Source organism: Myotis brandtii, unplaced genomic scaffold (genome assembly GCF_000412655.1).
Source record: "Myotis brandtii unplaced genomic scaffold, ASM41265v1 scaffold634, whole genome shotgun sequence".
Taxonomy (NCBI): Eukaryota; Metazoa; Chordata; class Mammalia; order Chiroptera; family Vespertilionidae; genus Myotis; species Myotis brandtii.
The window spans coordinates 2,309,132-2,329,912 of NW_005370427.1; the positions used below are offsets into that span (position 1 = coordinate 2,309,132).

General features: G+C 43.2%; 1 protein-coding gene across 1 annotated transcript in view; it reads right to left on the minus strand.

Annotated features, from left to right (window-relative positions):
* Positions 1 to 1,239: 1,239 nt before the first annotated feature.
* The window catches only part of RALYL (RALY RNA binding protein-like), a gene marked incomplete at its 5' end in the record, with an annotated part of 90,130 nt that continues 70,588 nt past the window's right edge, over positions 1,240 to 20,781 (minus strand). Inside the window, one exon of the mRNA XM_014528442.1 lies at positions 1,240 to 2,207. Coding sequence (XP_014383928.1) covers positions 2,190 to 2,207 — 18 coding nt within the window. The remainder of the gene's footprint in view (positions 2,208 to 20,781) is intronic.

The following is a 20,781-nucleotide window of genomic DNA, read 5'->3' on the forward strand; positions in this document are numbered from 1 at the left end:
TCTTTTTTTATGGGACTGTCATTATATGGAGTTAGAAGAAGTCCATGCTTTCCTCCTTATCTCCTAAAAGCTTCCTTTCAGTTTATTAAACTAAACCTTCAGGGATTATAATCCCAAATAATCTATAGTTGGTTGGTCTGGCATATATTTTATCCCACCTTTGTCACCAAAAGAAATGCTGAAGCCAGGGATGGGTAATGAATACAGGGAAAGACCCATGGTGTCCAACTTCAAGGCCTGATGGGAGAAAGTGAACTCCAATAATAGAGAGTAATTCTACCCATTTTAACTCTTCATCCCATTGTGAGAACAGTTAATGAATGTCTGGGAAAGTATGAGTCTGAATTTATGATAATGCTAGATTATATGTTATATCGTTTATTACTACCGCAAGGACAGACAAATAGCATGTTGGGAAAGGACTCACACGTGTTTCCTAACAGCACCTGCGACACACTTCCTTCCTGGAACACTGGGCTATTTGGCAGCAAAGAGATCACTCAGCTGGTTTTCTCTTCTAGAAACTCGCGCATGTTCATTCCAGCTTCGGGACCTGGTCGGGGCATCACAGGTCTTCCAGGCTTCACTCTGGGTTTCACATCTTCCTGGGGGGAGAACTGGAACCCAGGTCCGAATTCTAGTGTACAAGTTTCTGATTGATGTTTTCACTCTTTCCATTTTGGGTAATACCGTCTGTTGGATGAATGTATAATTTTCATTATTGGTATTTGAAAGACATAGAGAAAGATGATAAATTAGCTTAAGGAAGATAAGAGGAAGCACCTGACGTAGCTCAGTGTCTCTGTAAACAGGAGCCTTCCTCCCACGTGACCCGGTGACATCACATCTCCTCTCTGCTCTGTCCTGAGAAACTTGCATGTTGAGTGGTGAAGTTCGAGTTGGGCGTAACTACCTATGTGAGTGTAGTTTTCTTTCTTATCCTGAATAACTTTCTTAACATTTCTATATTTGGATAAGAAAGCATGCCTTGGAGAAACGGAGAGCAGAGTGTGACTCCGGGCAGGGCTGAGGCCCGCCCCATCGGCATCCTCTCCCAGGCACATCTACCTGCCCCCCAAGTTCCCACACGAAGAGCACGGGCATGTGGGGCACATGGCTTGTGTGTCAGTAAATCATGCTGCTCTCATTATGGCACTGACTTCATGGCATTCCAGTGACTTAAGAACCCAAACTGAATATTACACCTTAGAGCTCCCCAAAGGAAAGCCACACACCACCTTTGTTTGAAAAGAAACAGAATTTATTAAGAAATTATGTGCTGAACTCTCCCAGGCTGTGAGGTTGGGCTCTTCCATTTCCACAGCGCAAGGCGGCAGCTCGCTCCGGAGAACACTGGCGATGCTCGGGGAGGGGGCTCCTGGTCGCAGGAGATGGACGATGCTGGCACTCAGGTACACGCGTGGGTCCAAGACGAGACCATCCCTCCTCATTCTCACCTGCACTCACACTGACACCTGCCCCGGGGTCTCCCGCCCCTGACCGCGGGTTGGGTGAGAGCAGGGTCATCCCATCCAGGAGAGCAGGGGGATGCTGAACTCAACCACAGGTCACGCCGACACCTTTAGCTCTTGACTCACATCTGAAATTGTTGCATTCCTTATGAGTAAAAATGGTGCGCATATAGGGCAGAAATATAACCTTTTCAAGTATTTTATCTTTATGATCTGAAGTACTTTAAACTATAAATTAAAAATAAATTACAAAAACTAGCATATGATGTATCTTTTCTTACATAACATTGTTGGGAATAAGCTTTAAACATAGAATTGCAATATCACCCGACTTTATATATGATCAATGGTGAAACATGCTAATCATAAAAATAGCTTTTACAAATATACATTTGTATATAGTGTCTCCCTTACCATTCATAATATCCTTCACATTTTAAGATTTTTAAGACAAACAACAACAACAACAACCCAAACATAATTAGCAAAGGGAAACACACATTTACAATCTAAACCATAAAAATCTGACAATTATACAGCTCAGAACATAGAAGAAATGGAATTTCTAAGACTGAACAATACTGTCCATTTTATTTATTTGGGTTTTTATGCAAATTGAACCAAAGATGTTGCTCTCCAGTAAGGAATCTCCTCTGACATCTCTGGGGTTGTCAGAATGCCTCTTTTCTGCTTTGTGGCTTCATTCATTCATTCAGATCACTTTATCTGTAGAAACTCGCCTCTTTTCTGCTTCGTGGCTTCATTCATTCATTCATTCAGATCACTTTATCTGTAGAAACTGAGACAAGAAAAAGAGCTTTTTAAAATACAGCGATCGTGTCCCGTTGCTGGTAGCTCGCACATGTGTGGGTTAGATGCTAAGGCTCCAAGAGAGGAGGCTAAAAGAGCACTCTGTCTTTAGGGACGCTAGGTCTCCAGGTGCTCTGTGAAGGCAACCCTGAGGCCATTCGCATTTAGAGCGCTCTATGCTTTTTTAAAGTCCAGCGAATTTCATGCCTGAGATGGCAATTACTTTCCAGCATGAGCTCTTGTCTAGGGAAGCAATGGGGATGCTCAGGACCTCTGTTGTCCGACAGGACGGGCCTCAGGCACTTTCCCTGTGAGAGGCTGTGAGCAGCTTTCCCAGATCTGTGTCCGGGATGAAAAGCCAGCTCGGGTCCTGATCTGAGTCACAGTCCTGGTGGTATATGGCCATTTAACTATGTTGACTCTTTCAATGAATAAACACAGACTATCTTTCCATTTCTTTGTGTCTTCTTCCATTTCTTTAAATAATGTTGTGTAGTTTTCAATGTATAGGGCCTTCGCATCCTTTGTTAAGTTTATTCCTAGGTATTTTATTCTTTTTGTAGGAATTGCAAAAGGAATTGTTCTCTTCATTTCTATTTCTGAAATTTCATTGTTAGTATATAGAAACACAATGGCTTTTTGTACATTGATTTTGTATCCTAAAACTTTACTTGTATTTGTTTATTTTTTCTACTATTTTTTTTGGTGGAGTCTTTAGGTTTTCTATATAAAGAATCATTTTGTCTGCAAAAAGGGACAATTTTACTTTTTTCCCAATTTGGATGCCTTTTATTTCTTTCTCTTGCCTGATTGCTCTGGCTAGAACTTCCAGAACTACATATATTGAATAAAAGTGATGAGAATGGGCATCCTTGTCTTGTTACTGATCTTAGAGGAAAAGCTCTCAGTTTTTCACCATTGATATGATATTGGCTGAGGGTTTGTGATATATGGCCTTTATTATGTTGTGGTACTTTCCTCCTATACCCATTTCATTGAATGTTAAAAACACAAAGTGGGAGGTATCAGATTCCCTGACGACAAAATGACCATCACCAAAACAGCATGATATTGACATAAAAAAGACACACAGACCAATGGAATAGCACTGAGAGCCCAGAAGTAAACACACATGTAAATGGGCAAATAATTTTTGACAAAGAAGCAAAAAACATACAGTGGAGAAAAGAAAACCTCTTCAATAAATGGTGCAGGGAAAATTGGAAAGCCACATGCAAAACAAGGAAATTAGATTGTGATTCGTCACCTTTTAAAAAAAATTAACTCAAAATGGATCAAAGACCTAGATATAAGACCTAGAACAAAACCTGCCATATCAAGATGAAGCTCTAACCAACTGCCCGGCCAAGGCTCTACTTTTAGACTAAAAGAATCACATCAGCAAAGCTGTAATGGAATCAAAACCTCCATGCCTAGTGACTCGCTGGGATGGTGACAAATGAAGGCTACCACTTCACTGTGTAGTTCCTGGTGGCTTAAGACTTTTCATTCCTGAGTTGATGGCCATTAGAGTACGGGGGGCAGGGGACAGAAAACTAGGAGAAAACAAAAGTGTAATAACCTGCCAGACGCTTGGAAAGACCATCAGGTCATCTTCTGAGAATTTAACTCTAAAATGAAGACTTAAATGATTAGGGCAGAGATGAACCAAGGCACTAAGAAAGGCCAAAGATTTCTGGGTCTTTGAGATCTGACTAGAACATAATGGAAATTTATTAAATCAGCCAATGGGAAAAAAGTGTCCATCTGAAAGAAACACGTTTGGCACTCCAAGGGCAGGAAAACAGGAGTCTCTGGAGGGCAACTCAGTGAACAGGTGACCTAGGACCGTGGAGAGACCTTGTCTAACCTCCCAACCAAAAAGCAGCACCATTGCCCTGGTTGGGTAGTTCTCCCTGATATGTCAAGGTTGTGGGCTCAATCCCCAGTTAGGGCACATACAAGAATCAACCAATGAGTATACAGCTAAGTGGAACAAAAAATTAATACCTCTCTCTCTCTCTTCCCAACCCTTTCCCTCTCTCTCTGAAATCAATAAAAAAAAGAAGAAGAAGAAGCATCTTCCTCCATGACCAGCTAACAGCTGTGCAGGTCTGGCTTCATTCTCTCAAGGAACACAGAACTCAACCTCACAAGGCCCCATCCTATATAATAAAAGGGTAATATGCAAATTGATGCTAACAGCAGAACGACTGGGAATGACTGGTCACTATGACACACACCGACCACCAGGGGGCAGACGCTCAATGCGGGATATGCCCCCTGATGGTCAGTGCGCTCCCACAGCAGGAGCTCTGCTCAGTCACAAGCCAGGCTGCCAACTGCCAGCACAGTGGTGGTGGCGGGAGACTCTTCCACCTCCTCAGCAGCGCTAAGGATGTCCGACTGCAGCTTAGGCCTGATCCCTGCTGGCAAGTGGACATCCCCTGAGGGCTCCCGGGCTGCCAGAGGGATGTCTGACTGCCAGCTTAGGCCCATTCCCCGGGGGAGTGGGCCTAAGCCAACAGGTGGACATCCCCTGAGGGGTCCCAGACTGGGAGAGGGCACAGGCCGGGCTGAGGGACCCCCCCCCAGTGCACAAATTTTTGTGCACTGGGCCTCTAGTTTGTATATGGTTGGATAAGAATCTGCTACCTCGAGTCAAACACTGCTAAATGGCTAAAGTAAATAAATTGAGCCAAAACCTAGAGAGTGAGGCAACAAGCCAGGCAGCCTGGCAGAATTGGGGAGGAATGGAAGTGTCAGGAGCGTCTTGTCTGTGGGACATGGATTCAGGTCAGAGCTCCTAAGGTGGCGAGAGAGAGAAAGGCAGACCACAAGTCCAGGGGAGGTGGACTGCTGTTAGAACACTGAAGCAGGACTCTGAAGGATAAGACTTCCTTGTGTTGATTTATTTGTATTTTTTGGGGGCCCCAATGTTCCCAGGACTAAAGCAAGACCTGGTTATTAGAACAAACCTACAGTTATTGTAGTAAGCTCACTGGCAAGAGAAACAGCAAGAATGTCTTAGAGACCGAGGCATCTGGATTGCTGAACTGAGGCTCCTGAACATGCCTGTAACTTGGGAGTAGGTTTGGGTTATTTTTAGAATCTGGGCTAAGACTGTGAGCATGGGCCACAATCCTCACAGTAATGCATTCATTGGAATAGTGTGTGGAAATTTAGAAAACACTTGACATGTATATGCTCATTGTTCTTCATTATAAACACATGAAGCAGGTGGTTGGGCAAGAGTCATCCTCATATTATTCATCAATTCTTGGATCAGAGAGTGTCATGACTGAACCCAACCCCAGCTGCTCTATGTAAGACCCATGCTTTCCCTACTGTTCCTCTCTGCCAGTTTGGGAAAGAGGACAGTAGGGAGGCAGACTGGGTCTAGCAGTAACTAGCACAGGTGAGCTCACCTGGGATGTGCAGGTACACAGGTGCTCAGTGATACACAGGAAGAAAGGCGTGGAGTTACTGAGAATGTGTGACGACTTGCACAGGACCCACCAACTGCCTTCCCTGGATTTGAAACAGAGCTGCCTGGATTTTGTAAAGTTCTATCTTGAGCTAATTCAAACCATGTTAATTAAAAACTTCTTGAAAACGTCCATCAAAAAGGACTTTTTATGTTGTAAAAATGCATTTGATTAAGAAACAAAATTAACTTTAGAGCAAAATTATCTAAAGTAGGTTACATAATTTTATTTAAAACTAGAGGCCTGGTGCACAAAATTCTTGCACTGGGGGGGGGGGCTCCCTCAGCCCGGCCTAAACCCTCTCACAGTCTGGGACCCCTTGGGGGATGTCCACCTGGTGGCTTAGGCCTGATTCCCTGCAAAGTTGCTGTTGCTTGGCAGCTCCTGTGTTGAGTGTCTTCCCCCTGGTGGTCATTGTGCATCATAGCTAATGGCCAGTCGGCCATGGGCCGGTCTGCTGGTCTCTTAGGCTTTTTTTATATATAGGTAGCCAAGATTTAGAAGCAGCCCAGGTGCCCATCAGTAGATGAGTGGATAATAAAGTGGTGGTACATTTACACAATGGAATATTTCTAGGCTGTGAAAAAGAAGGAAATCTTACCCTTTGCAACAGCATAAATGGACCTGGAGAGCATTATGCTAAGAAAAATAAGTCAGGCAGAGGACAAGTACCATATGATTTCACTTTTAGGTGAACTCTAAAGAACAAAATAAATGAACAAACAAAACAGAAACAGAGGCATGGGTACATGGAACAGACTGACAGCTGTTAGAGGGGAGGGCTTTGGGGGGCTGTGTGAAAAAGGTGAAGCGCTTAAGCAAATAACAAACACAGACACAAACAGCAGTATGGTGACTGCCAGAGGGAAGGGGTGAGGGAGGCAGAGGAATGCAAAGGGGCATCAGTGGTGGTGGAAGGAGACTTGGCTTTGGTGCTGAGCCCGATGCATCATGCAGGTGATTGGTTCATGAGTTGTACATTTGAAACCTGTATGGTTTTATTGACCAATGTCACCCCAAGAAATTCAATTAAGAAAAGAAATGTTTTGGATATCAGCTCACTGACCCATGTTTTCCTTTGTCTATGATAAGAGAAAATAGAAATGGTATCAGTTTCAGGATCACTCTTGAATGGGTCACCATAAATAGGAGCATTTTAATTCAATGCATTGTGACATAATTTAACATACGCTGAGTTCTCTCCTGGATTTCTATGACAAATCTGTCCCCAAATCAGAAGACAATGTTGTATTTGAAGAGCTGTTTCCTTTATACAGACTCCTCTAGTAAGTCACACATTATGGCCTGAACAAAACGCTCTGAAACGCGTGTCTGCCTGGTTTTGGCTGTTTGAGCCACATCTGGTGGGGCTTTTAGAAACCCTGTGTGGTGCCGCCGGGCACAAAACCGAGCTACATCTCACATGGGCACCGTCCTTCTGAAACTACATTCTTTCTATAGCCTTTCACACCCTCATTGTCATGGCAAGAGCCTCGGGCCCCAGAAGAGCGCCCCTTGCGGGGCCTTGCTGAAGTGCTGACATGATCCCTGTCCAGAGCCCACTCTGCGGCCCTGACTCAAAGACCAGGTTAGAAAGAAATAATTGACTTGGAGTAAGACATCACAGAGTAGATGTGGGTCTGCAGGAAGGCGGCTGCCTCTGAGATCCTGGGCCCTGGTGGGAACCAGAGGTTCTGGGAAGGCCGCCTGGGGATGCATGTGCATCAGGGGTTGGGGACCGCTTGGGGTCCAACACTTTGTTGGAGATTCTATTTTGCTGCTAAGGATATAGACAAGTGGAAGAGCACAGGGAATTAGCATCGGGGCACAAAGACAAACTGCAAGTATTTGCTTATAGCTATGCACAGAGCCTTAATAAAAATTATTTTAGAGAGAGAGGAAGGAAGCGAAGAAGAGAGAGGGAAACATCCCTTCAAGAGTGGAACACTGATGGGCTGCCTCCAGTACGCCCCCCACTGGGGATTAAGCCTGCAACCCAGGAATCCAATCTGAAACCTTTCAGTGCACACTGGCCAGGGCTCAGGTATTGTCTTTTTAAAAAAGGTGTGTGTGTGTGTGTGTGTGTGTGTGTGTGTGTGAGAGAGAGAGAGAGAGAGAGAGAGAGAGAGGGGCAGAAACAGTGTTTTTGTGTGTGCTTTGTTTTTGTTATATAAAACTACCAAGCTAAATTTTTAAAAAAGTTTTTCCTTTTCATTATATTTATTTTAACTATACCACCTACTTATGTAAAGGAATACTTGATTTTTTCATTTATTGGGACAAACTACAGTTTAGTTCTAAAGATACATTTAAGTTAAAAAAGTCAATTTAATTTAAAAATGTAAGTTAAGAGAGAACCAAGATGGTGGCATAGGTGAACACCTGTACTTGCTGCCTCTCACAATCACATCAAAACAACTAAAAGACAGAACAGATATCATCCAGAACCACGGGAAGGCTGGCTGAGTGGAAGTTCTGCAACTGGAAGGAAAGAAAAAATCACATTGAGACTGGTAGGAGGTGCGGAGGTGCGGAGGTGCAGAGGAGAGCGAAAAATGGGCTGACAACTGGGTGCACTGTTGTTTTTTTTCAATTGGGAGGGAGATACAAGCTCCTGATTGCTCTGAACTCCAGTTCCGGGTGAGATTCTGGGGACCCAGACTCGTACAGGGAGAAACTGGACTGTCTGGCATCAGGACAGGAATACGAGGGCGGCTTTATCTCAGAGGTGCTCGCAGCGGTCATTGTTCCTGCATGGGGGCCCAGGATGTGGAGACGCAGAGATGTGGTGACCTACCCGGTGTGGGGCTGACTGGCAGCCATTGCTGTTTGCTCCACCCTGGTGATTCCCTGAGACCCCACCCCACCCAATTTACAACCCCACCGTTCTATTTTATACTAAACTTTTTTAAATAACTAAAAAAGAAAACATTTAATAATTACTATTTCTTTCATAATTCATTACTGCTTTTATTTAGAATAAAAAACCTGACATCTTTATTCTATACCACGATGTCAGTCAGGTCCTGTGTATTTTCACAGCAATATATGGTTTACAGCCTTAAACACTTAAAATAAGGTTGGTAGGTAGTTTTATGCAGATTGATTTTTCAGATTCATATTTCTAAATTTTCCCAACATGGATAGAATTATTGTAAATGGTTCTTATAAGTCGGATAATCTCCTCCAAGATCTGTGTGTAATGTTGCCATCATTAGTCTGGCTATCAATGTTGTCATATTTAGTCTTCAATGCCATTTTGTACTACATTTTGAGAAATTCAAATCATAGCACTTCATTTGTGCTATCAAAAAGTAATTAAGAAGCAAAATAAGCCAGTTAGAGAAAGTCAAATATCACATGATCTCACTTATATGTTGAATCTAATTAACAAAATAAACTGATGAACATAATAGGGCCAGAGGTATGGATGCATGGAATAGAATAACAGATCTCGGGGGTAGGAGTACAGGAAGATATTAACCAAAGAACATATATGCATAAATGCGTAAAACATGGACACAGACAATAGTGTGGGAGAGGCCTGGGAGCAGTGGGGTCTGGGTGGAGGGTAGCAAAAAGGGAGAAAATGGGAGATGTCTCTAGTACTATAACAACAAAACATTTTTAATTAAGAAAGCTAAAGCACTTTATCTGACCTTCAATTCTGAATGGTAGCTTTGCTGGGTAAAGTAATCTTGGTTGTAGGTTCTCGCTATTCATCACTTTGAATGGTCAGATAAAGGGCTTTGCAGATAAGAAAAAGCTAAAGGAGTTCATCACCACCAAACCAGTATTATATGAAATGCTGAAAGGTATTCTTTAAGAAGAGGAAGAAGAAGAAAAAGGTAAAGATAAAAATTATGAACAACAAAGTGAAACAGATACATATCTATCAAAAAGTGAACCTAAAAATCAAGTGAATAAAAAATCTGATAAACAAAATAAACTGGTGAATATAATAGAATCAGGGGCATAGAAAGGGAGTGGACTGACAATTCTCGGGGGGAAGGGGGGTGAGGGGTGTGGGAAAAGATTGGACAAAAATCTTACACCTATGGACAAGGACAGTGCAGGGGAGTAAGAGCATGGGGTGGGGTGGGAACCGGGTGGAGCAGAGCTATTGGGGGGAAAAGGAGGAAAAATTGTAATAATCTGAACAATAAAGATTTATTAAAAAATTTTTTAAAAGATTATAATATCAACTCCTGCTGGAGATGACCTGCCAATAAATAAACAAATAAATAAAAAAAAGTTATGTTAAAAGTACTACCAGAGATGTGTAGATATGGCAAAAATCACACGGGCACAGTGCACATTATAATAACATTTGTAAACATTAACACGTTAAACTTTGTAGGGTCCTGGAATCCCGTCGGCCTGTGGACTCTTGATTTTGCTTGTTAGCAGCAGCATGAGCTGGGGCACACGTAACCTTTCTAAGGTCAGTTATTTGTAAAGTACCTGCTCCCAAAGGCATGTAAACAAATAAGTGAAATAATGCATGTTAAAAACTCGGCATTACCCCTGGAAGGTGGTGGGATCAGTCTTGTCCCCACCCCTTTTTAGTCTTCTCTTCAAGTTAAAGTAAAGTCTGTTCTCTGTGTGTGATATGTGGTCCTACTTTCTTCGCCTTCTGCCTTTTTAAAGACAAGCCCTTTCCGCACATTCCTGAGACAGGAAGGCCCAAAGCGATTCTACAACTCCTGCAATTCACCCACTTGAAGGGCAGGGGGCGCCTTACTCCCAGCAGACAGGCCCGCTGGCCGCAGGCGGGCTGAGTGGGCTTCTGGAAAGGTTAGGGTCCTTGTGCAAGTGTCATCCTGGGCACCCCACCCCATGCACGTTTTCCTGGGCAGAGGAAAACGCCAGGCATGCGAAGGCGACCCACTAGGGTATCTAGCCCCGGGTGACGAGAATCCTTACCAGCTTTCCAGAGGCTGCCCGGGACCTAGGTTCTCCCAGCGCAGAGCCCCGGGAAGCCCGGGAGCTGCCCCAGCGGGTCTGGCTCAGTGGACAGAGCATCAGCCCAGGGACTGAAGGCTCCGGGGTTGATTCCAGTCCAGGGCACATGCCCTGGTTGTGGGCTCGCGCAGGAGGCGGCCAGTGGGTGATTCTCTCATCATTGATGTTTCTATCTCTCCCTCCCTCTGCCTTTCTCTCTGAAATCAATTTAAAAAAACATATTTAAAAAAAAGAAAGAAAGAAAAGCCTGGGAGCTAGCGGTTCCCCCACAGGCAGAGCCTCTGGAAAGACGCCAAGGTTCCTGAGGGCAGGTCTGAGGCCGTGCTGGGGCCCGGTCTGCAGGCCTGAGGGGAGCGCGGGGAGGGAGCGCAGGCAGGCTCAGGCCCTGGCTGTTCCGAAGACCAAGGTGCCCAGAGCAGGAGGGCGCATTCAGAAGCCTCTTTGCAGCTGAAACGCTGCCCGGACAAAAATGTTGTGCCATCCCATGCGAATGGTTTTTGTTGACTTGCTTGTTTGTTTTTAAGGAATTAACTTCCAGAATATGGGGCAAGAATGGTAAAAAGGCAGCACCATTTAGACTGATTCTCCTTCCCACTGTGCTCCTGTGAAGCTGTGGATAAAATGGAAACAAAGCAGCCACTTTCCCTTCCTTCCCATTTCTTATTTAATGAAACATTCCCACCTTTCCCCATCGCTTGTCACCCATGAATAGAGTCCCCGCAGCGTGAGAGGTGCAACCTGGCTCCCCAGCTGCGCTGCCGCCTGGGACTCGGCTGGGAGGACAGACTTCGTCCACTGATACTTACCAAGTCAAGATAGCCTTATATCTCTCCTTTTAATGCTGACGAGTTTTTAAAAAATATATTTTATTGATTTTTTACAGAGAGGAAGGGAGAGAGATAGAGAGTTAGAAACATCGATCAGCTGCCTCCTGCACACCTCCTCCTGGGGATGTGCCCGCAACCAAGGTACATGCCCTTGACCGGAATCGAACCTGGGACCCTTCAGTCTGCAGGCCGACGCTCTATCCACTGAGCCAAATCGGTTACGGCAATGCTGAAGAGTTTTTAAAGTTCATCATGTTCAATATTTTTAAAAGTAGCAAGAAAAATAATCAGTAAAGTCCTACACATATACCACAGTTGGTAAAGGATCAACTATGTTTGAAGCATTAAAAAAATCCGAAACTTGAAAAAAAAATTGCTAGTAGGTTGGCAGATAACATGCTTAGGCGTTAGGTTCAATGACTTCTGGAAAAGGCAATCCAAGGCCAGTGTCTGTGGTTAAGTAACCCTTCCCTGGAAACGTTAGTCCACCCAGCAGATCCAACGTCAGAAGTCGACCTGTGTGATTGTAACACTTTAGAGAAATGGATTGCCTGATACATTGAAGTGTCAGAAGTCGACCTGTGTGATTGTAACATGCTTTAACACTTTAGAGAAATGGATTGCCTGATACATTGAAGGAACAGCTTCCATAGTTTTATGGAATATTGCTGTGCCCAACATTTTAGATTCAGAATAAAGAAAACATAACTGAATGTTCCAGTCTTTTTATGGATTCACTATTATAGGAAAGAGGAAGCATGACTAACATGCAGATCTAGAAGAATAAAATGATGATAATTTAGGTTGGCTGGTGTGGCTCAGTTGGTTAGGTGTCATCCCATGCACCAAGAGGTCGCCGGTTCGATTCCTGGTCAGGGTACATGCCCGAGTGAAGGCTCAATCCTCAGTAAGGTGTGTGCAGGAGCCAGCCAATTGGTGTTTCTCTCTCATCAATGTTTCTATCCCTCTCTCTCTCTCTCCCTTCCATTCTCTCTAAAAACGATGAATAAAAACAATTTTAAAATGATGATAATTTAAAAATAAATTTAGTATTCATATATTGTTTATGCCAGAAATTTCAAGGAAAATATCACGGTTGTGTTAGGGACCCAATCCGACTTTATAGGATGAAGGAGATGACATCTATGAGCTTTCTTTGAACACAAAGTCAGGCAGAAAAGGACGAAGACAGGATTTCCACCCGGTTAACCTGATGTGGGACCACGCTCACCTGGCCTCTGTGTTTGGAGTTCTCACTGACACGGCTGTCCATTTAAAACCAGTGAACAGTGGGAAGCACCAGAGAATTTAATGGAATAGGCACAGAACCAGCCCCTGTGCACAAACACAGCACTGGGCCAGCACGGGAATGTAGACAAAGTGTGGCTAAAAGTTTATGATTCCAATGATATCTCCGTGGTTACAGTGCCATTTTAAAGAATGCCCTTTTGCCCAATGCAATTTGTAGAGTCTTTACGTTTCCCCATAAACCAGAGGTAATTCTAGTTAAAATGATCCTTTTAAAGTCAAATGAAGCACATCTACACCTACTAGAAAATTGGTGAATTACTGCTCACAAATGGCTGAGGGAAAAATGGAAACATTTACAAGAATATGTGATGAATTTTGCTAAGCATCCCCATCAGCACATGTGTTCACATATTTCAGAATTATTTTATTGTGGAAATAAAATTCTTTCCTTTAATTCTCTGGTAATTTACATTATTTACTCAAACTATTTTTACTTCTTAAAAGCATCATGTAAATGCTAGCATTTTTTTAACATCACATAATGTTGTGTGAGATAACATTGCTAATACAATATGCTGGAATTTTAAGACAACGAACTTCATGAGGGACATGTATAAATGGTGTAACTGAATCATTTAAATTTTTTCCTTTCAAAGTTATTAAAATTTCATTTAACTGGCATTTCCACTAAATTCCGTTACTCCAGGGGAGAGATTAAGTTTGCCAATCACATAAAGTCATGAACATGATCCTACTTATCCTCGTGTAATAACCTGCAAAGATGTCCTGCAGCAGGTGTGGGGGTGAGCCCGAGACTCGGGATTTGCTTGAGGTCCTACAGTTGTTAAAAGGCTCCTCCATCTGAATAAAAAGCCCATACACCCTTCTTCGAAGTGAATTGCTCAACGCACAGCTGCGCTTTTAAGGATGAATGAGACAGCTTTTCTCCACATCAAAAGGCCGAGAGACCACTCCCCCTGCCCCTTTCCTCGGAGGGTCCCTGGGGGCGGAGGGCATCTGAGTCCTTCACTGACTTTTGATTCTCCAATATTTATAGTGTATGGAGAGATAGCGACAAGATCATGGGCCAAATGACCTCTCTGATAGGGGACAATGCTGAATTTTGCCTGCCCTGTGGTCCTGAAAACAGTGAAGGCTAAGACCCACCCACACCCCATTCCACCCTTTTTATTTGGGGAAATGGTTTACTGCAAAGAACTACCCTTCCCTGTATGGCTCAGATAAGACTCACATGGCTGGACACAGACCTCAAAATTCTCATTCTTGGTCACATAAATGATGAGCTGACCTGTTTGATCCCTGCTGATCACTGAGAATAAAATGCTTGTTAACCAAACTCGGGTAAGCTTCTCCCCACTCAGGACTCCAGCCCTTGGCCCACCAACAACCTGAGCCCCCCAATGCAGCCCCCAGAAGGGCCCCTCCTGGAATACAGGCTGGCCCTAGGGTCAGGCATGACATGGTCTACTACCCAATAGTGCACCCACTCATTCCACTTCCTCACTTTTGGTCATTCCAGCTTTGGTTACAAGGAAAATCCTTTTACAAGGAAAACCCCTTTAGCCTACCTCTTGAGACACTTACAGATCCCGTGGTAATGGCTCGTTGTTGTAAGAGTCCCATCCTCCCTTGCAAGGATCCTTTGAATAAGGTGTCTCCTAAGTCCATATTTGTTCTTAATTTGACATATGGAACAGCATAGCTCTGAGATGGCTCAGGAGCTGTACAGAAGATTGTGAGGGTCGGCTTTCTGTCTTGGGGGATAACTATTCTGCTTTGCTGTATAAAATGGGTGAAATTCTGTCCTACTGACCAATATGGCCTTAAGTTCTCCACAGTGTGACTAAAACTTAGACAAGTGTCTTCCTGACTGTGGGCAAAGACATGGAAACAACCAAAGTATCGTTCAGTAAATGATTGGATAAAGAAGATGTGGTACATAGACAGGGTGGGCAAAAGCAGGTTTACATTTGTGAGTACAGGAAACACAAAGTTTATTCTTGTATTATTGTTTATTAATTATTGTATTATTTTTTATACATACAATTGTAAACTGACTTCTGCCCTACCATGTATACCATGGAATACTACTAAGACATAAAAAATGAAATATGTCCATGTGTGATGGCATGGATGGACCTTGAGAATATCTTGCTAAGTGAAATAAGTCATAGACATAGACAACTGCATGGTGGCTACCAGAGGGAAGGAGGTAGGAGGTAGTAAAGGGTAAAGGGGGTCAAACATATGGCAACAGAAGAACATTTGACTTTGGGTGGTGGGCATACAAATGATGTGTCATAGAATTGTACACTAGAAACCTATATAATCTTGTTAACCAACTAGAGGCCTGGTGCACAGATTCGTGCACTGGAGAGGGGTGTGGCCTATGGGGATTGGCCCGCTGTTGGAGTGCTGCTCATCCTGGTCAGCTGAGCGGTGCTCCCACTGTGGGAACACACTGACCACCAGGGGGAAGCTTCTGCATTGAACATCTGCGCCCTGGTGGTCAGTGTGTGTCATAGCAACTGGTCAACTGATCATTCTGGTTATTCTGCCATTCAGTTGCTGGGCTTTTATACATATAGATGTCACCCCAATGAACTTAATTAAAAAGGAAGATAGTGCTCCCTATCTCCTACTCTTTGGGAGAGTGGGAGCCAATTTAGATAAGTGACAATTAGCAAACACAGACAGCCTAATCTCAGTGACCTGCCTCCCCTCCAACTTCTTCCAGTCCTTTTCCACCAGCTCACTGCTTAAAAACTTGGCTCTCTTTTGTTTCAATGGAGTTGAGTTCAATCTTGTTCCTCCATTGCAAGTCTTGATCCCTACTGCCAATATTAACTAGTCTTCCTGCCTGTTTAACTCCACCCAGTCCAATTTCTCTCTGACATTAACATTGTAGTCACTTTGGTGCTACCTTATATGCTTGTATACCTGTGAATGTTTACTCAAAAAATTGTAATTCTATTCTATGTTTGTAGAAAAGTGTCTTTTTGTTGGCCAAATTGCTTTATTTTCCCCAAAAACTTTCATAACTAGTCTTTTGAAATCTGACAGCATTAATACTTCAGATTGCTCTATTTTCTTCTAGCATTTCTAGAAAAGTAGCTTTTTCCTTTTTTTTTTTTCTTTTTGTATATTTAAGGCTTATGTTTGGACTGTCTCTCATTTGCAAAGGACTTCAGGACCTTTCTATTATCTTCCTCTTTTGTTTCTCCCTTGTAGAAACTTTGGTATGGTGGAAATATTTTGTTTGGATTTATACTCTAAAGTTTTTACCTACCTGTTAACATTATTAGAGGCAGTTTGGAAATTGCACATCAACCACAATACTTTTAACATTTCAAAAGCCCTGAGTTCGAGCCCATTTCTCAAGGACCACATTGCCCTCCCAGCTGTGGGAAGCCACCACTTGCCAATACTGTGATGAGAGTGCACCAAGGAATGCTGAAGGCTGATGGACCTTGGGCATTAGCAGGGCTGCTGCTAAGCATTAATTGTTCCTGTCGAGATAGTGGTGGCTCAAGGCAATTCCATAACCTGATAATCCTTTTACTGTCTATCAGACTTTACCTTTGATATGCCTGTATGCATTGCTAGAGGGCAAGATGTGTATCTACAACTTAATAAGAAGCAGACAGGACACAGTCTCGGTGTGTCTCTTCAAGAAAGAGGCTCCACCTGGTCTCAATGCCTTCCAAATTCATATTTCTTTGATAGCATTTTCATTTGTGCATCAGCCCCTCCTTCAGATCCTGAACCCCGACGCAAAGGTTGCAGCACCAGCTGCAGCTGGGATCACAGCTCTGCCTTCCTTGTTCAGGCTTACTCTGTTCTGAGTTTTCTTACATTTATTTTCTTATGAAAATACATTTATTTTCTTGTGATTTTCAGCTTTCTGTGTATTGTTTGGGCTTAAAAATTACAGCTCAGAATGGGATAGAGGCTTATTTTCTGGTTTGTTTTATAACTTGGTATTCTAGCTTTCCTAACTAAATTCAGGTTGCTTCCAATTTGCATTTTTATCACTTCTGGGAGGTAACAATGTGGAACCATGGAGCAGCCACTGGACAGAGTCAGTACTGCTGTGTGGCCTTTGATGTGCTGGTTTAAGCCTCTTACGTTCCTCCTCAGTGCCCCCAGGATGCAGGCTGCTGCCCCAGTGACCTGGCAAAGAAGTTATAATGAAAGGTCTTTCCTCTCTGCTGTGTAATAATCCTCTAAGTCACAGAAGGCATGCACACAAAAGCAATATTCAGAACAGATCTGGTTACCATACACAATAAAATGTGCTTAAAAATGAAGATGGGGCTCATAGTTTGAGTTAAGCGGAAGACATTTTTCTCTCTGTAACAAATATTCATTAACATGTGTAAGTACCACATTAAGGAAAAATACCAACTAAAATAAGCCCCGAGGAATTAAAAAATCAGTGAGCCAGGAAAGAGTGATGTCACTAATTACAATAGAGCAAGTTAAGCATGATGAAATGTATACAGAGTGAGCTCTAAAGAGAGACGCAGATCCAAAGTGTCCAGGGCAGGCCTGGGCCTTGTCCAAAGATGAATTCATGACAGTGACACGGTATCGAGGACACGGATGTGTCGACCGATCAGACAAAATGATGAGTGGAGAAGGTATTCAAGATAGAAGGGAGAGCATGTACATACAGTGTAATATAGTCTATCAAGGACCACCAGCAATCAGCATCTCTCCATCCCCACAGGCCTGACCGTATGCTGGGCACTGTGCTCTGCATGAGGGATCCTAAACCAAGAGGCCTTCGGCCTGCAAGGCTCTTAGTCTGGCTGAAGAGAGAAGCCTTGTTTTCAAGTGCACAATTCTACAATACATCGTCTGTAGGTGGCCTTGTGCTCACCACCCAAAGTCAGTGTCTTTCTTTTATATTTGACCCCTTTGCCCTCTTCACTATCCCTTCTCCTCTCCTCCCCTCTGGTAACCACCATTCTGTCATGTGTCTATGAGTTTGTTTGTTTGTTGCTTTCTGTTTTATATCCCACTTAGGTATAAAACCATATGGTTCTTGTGAGATAGACATTTTTATAAAGCAGTAGCAGTAAGGAGGTGAGTATGCTGCCAGGGGTTGGTTTCTAGAAGGGTGTGGCATTAGGGCTGAGTGTTGACAAGGAGGTGAGTATGCTGCCAGGGGTTTGTGTGAGTTGTGAGGGTACCAGAGAGGTTTCTAGAAGGGTGTGGCATTAGGGCTGAGTGTTGAAATCAAAGTGGATGAGAAACGGAATGACACCCCAGAAAGATTAATCCCCGCCCCCAGCCCTTACCTCCAGATGCAATGACACAGAGTGTCCTCTTGCACGAGACTTCTTGTTTCTCAGATCTGTCCACACTGTCACTTGGCTCAGTAGCAGTTCCCTCTATTGACCAGTAGTGTTCTTTGATGGACACAGCCCCTCTCTGCAAACCCATTTTCTACTGGTGGGTTGTGTGGCATTTTGGATATTGTGAGTAGAGCTGCTAAGGCATTCTTCTACAAGGACCTTCTAGACCAGGGGTGGGCAAACTTTTTGACTCGAGGGCCACAATGGGTTCTTAAACTGGACCGGAGGGCCAGAACAAAAGCATGGATGGAGTGTTTGTGTGAACTAATATAAATTCAAAGTAAACATCATTACATAAAAGGGTACGGTCTTTTTTTTTTTAGTTTTATTCATTTCAAACAGGCTGTATCTGGCCCGCGGGCCGTAGTTTGCCCACGGCTGTTCTAGACACACATTTTCATTTCTGTTGGAGGCTCAGGAGTGTAAACGCTGGCTCGTTATGTTTATTAAAAATTGCTGGATTCATATAAAAAGAAAAAAAATTGCTGGACAGTTCTAAATTGTTGCACCATTGTATCTGCCCACCAATCGCGTTGGAGAGTTTCAGCATTCCACATCTTTGCCAATACTTTACCCTGTCAGTTTTGGCCATTCTGGGCCATGTGCAGTGTTACCTTATTGTGGTTAAATTTGTATTTTCCTGAAGACAAATGATTCTGAGTGGGTTCCCTGTGCTCACTTCTTTTTTGGTGAAGTTTCCACTTGTCCTTCTTCCTTATGGACCATGAGCTCTGTGTCCAGGGCTCTCAACCCTGGCTACACAGGAAAACATCTCTGGACTCTTGGTTAGGCTTCACCCTAAGGACTCTTGATTTTATTGCCACTGCTGGAGACAAATATCTTTGGTATTTATGACAAAGTATTTTGGTGATTCTACGTGCATCTAGGCTGGAGGGTTCTGGCCCTGCAGTCCAGTGGCTCTCAAACTTCTAGAGGCATCAGAATCACCAGGAAACACAGAGTGACCGGACGACTCCTTAACACGCTGATTGCTGAGGTCCACCCTCCAAGTCTCTCATTCAGAGAAACTGGGTTAGAGCCCGAGACTTTGTTTTTGTCTGAGAATTTGCATTTCCAGCAAGCTTCCGCTGATAGGATGCCGCTGGTCCTGGGACCACCCTCTGAGACCCACTGCTGTAGACACACTCAACAGCCAGCTTCTCAGCATACTCGGAGTTCCTTCAAGGCTTCCTTCCCAAGTATCTATTATCTGTTGGCAATGCCATCTAACCCTTCGCCTTCCCCGCACTTGCTTCTTCATTCTTTCAGAACCAGCTCGAATGTTACGACCTTTGAGAAGTCTGTCCAGCTTCTGTCATTTCACATCCCACTCGTCGGTGTCATGCTTCATGTGGTAATTGCACTTTTCAGTTTTGTTAATATCTGTTTCTGTGTTGTGACTCCAGCATGCCTCTCCTACCCAGTAAACCTTCTATAACATCAGAAGCCAGCAGGCTTTGTTCTTAGAATCTTTGGTGACTAAATGTGTGGCACATTACTGAGTTTCCACTATTTTATTTAAAAATGTTTTGGTTGTTGTTTTAATGAATGAATGGTTGGATGACTATAGAAAACAAGATATATAAGGCTTCCAATATGCTCAAATTCTTAAAAACCACAATTGACCATCTGTTACTAAGTTGGTGGCCAGATCACATGAACCAAAGAACAAATCTACAGCAAAAACTAAAATTAAAGCCATATATCATCACAGGGTACAGTTCACATTACCTTAAAAAAAAGTCATAAGAAGAAAACTTGAAATGAAATATTTTTGAATTGAGTAAGCCAGCAAGCATAAAATGGAAGAAAAATTCAACCAGATGAAAGGGAAGTATAATTATACTTAGAATATTGCATTTGCTTCCTGAAGACTTTCTTATCAAGTAAGAAGTGCGTAGTCCCCAGAGACTTGGAAGGCACAAAGTTCCATGTGAGGATTATGTTGCTGGAAACGTAATGCTTTATTGAGAGCTTCATGTGGAAACGAGGTGATGATCATCCAATTATGATAACGATGGCTGCAAATTCCTTGCTCACGTTGTGTCAGAGTCTTTGTTCCATGAAGTTCATTTAGTCCATCCAAGAGCCCTGTGAGATGGGTATTTCCATTCCAGTTTCACAGATGACAACACAGAGGCTGAAAGAAGCTAAAAAATTAGATCCAGGCAAGCATTCCTATATGCATGAAGGTTGCCAGAGGTATTACAGGAAGTCCAAGTTGAATTTCAGTTTCTAACAAATGGGACATAATTGTTTTTGTTAGAAGTATGTCCCGTGTAATATCTGTGACATGATTATATGATTATATTAGAGAACTACTAATTGTTTATCTAAAATTAAGATTTCACAGGGTGTCCTGTAGCTTTATGTGCTAAATCTGAAAATCCTGCTTCTTTTTAACTGCAGAAAAACCTGCCAATTGCATTGCATGTCCAATTTACTTTCATGAAATTCATGGGATTAGAGAGGGAAAGCAGAGGATCAGGGAGAAAATGGAGATCAGGGAGGGAAAGGAGAGGATCAGGGAGGGAGGGGAGAAGATCATGGAGGGAGGGGAGAAGGTCAGGGAGGAGGGGAGGAG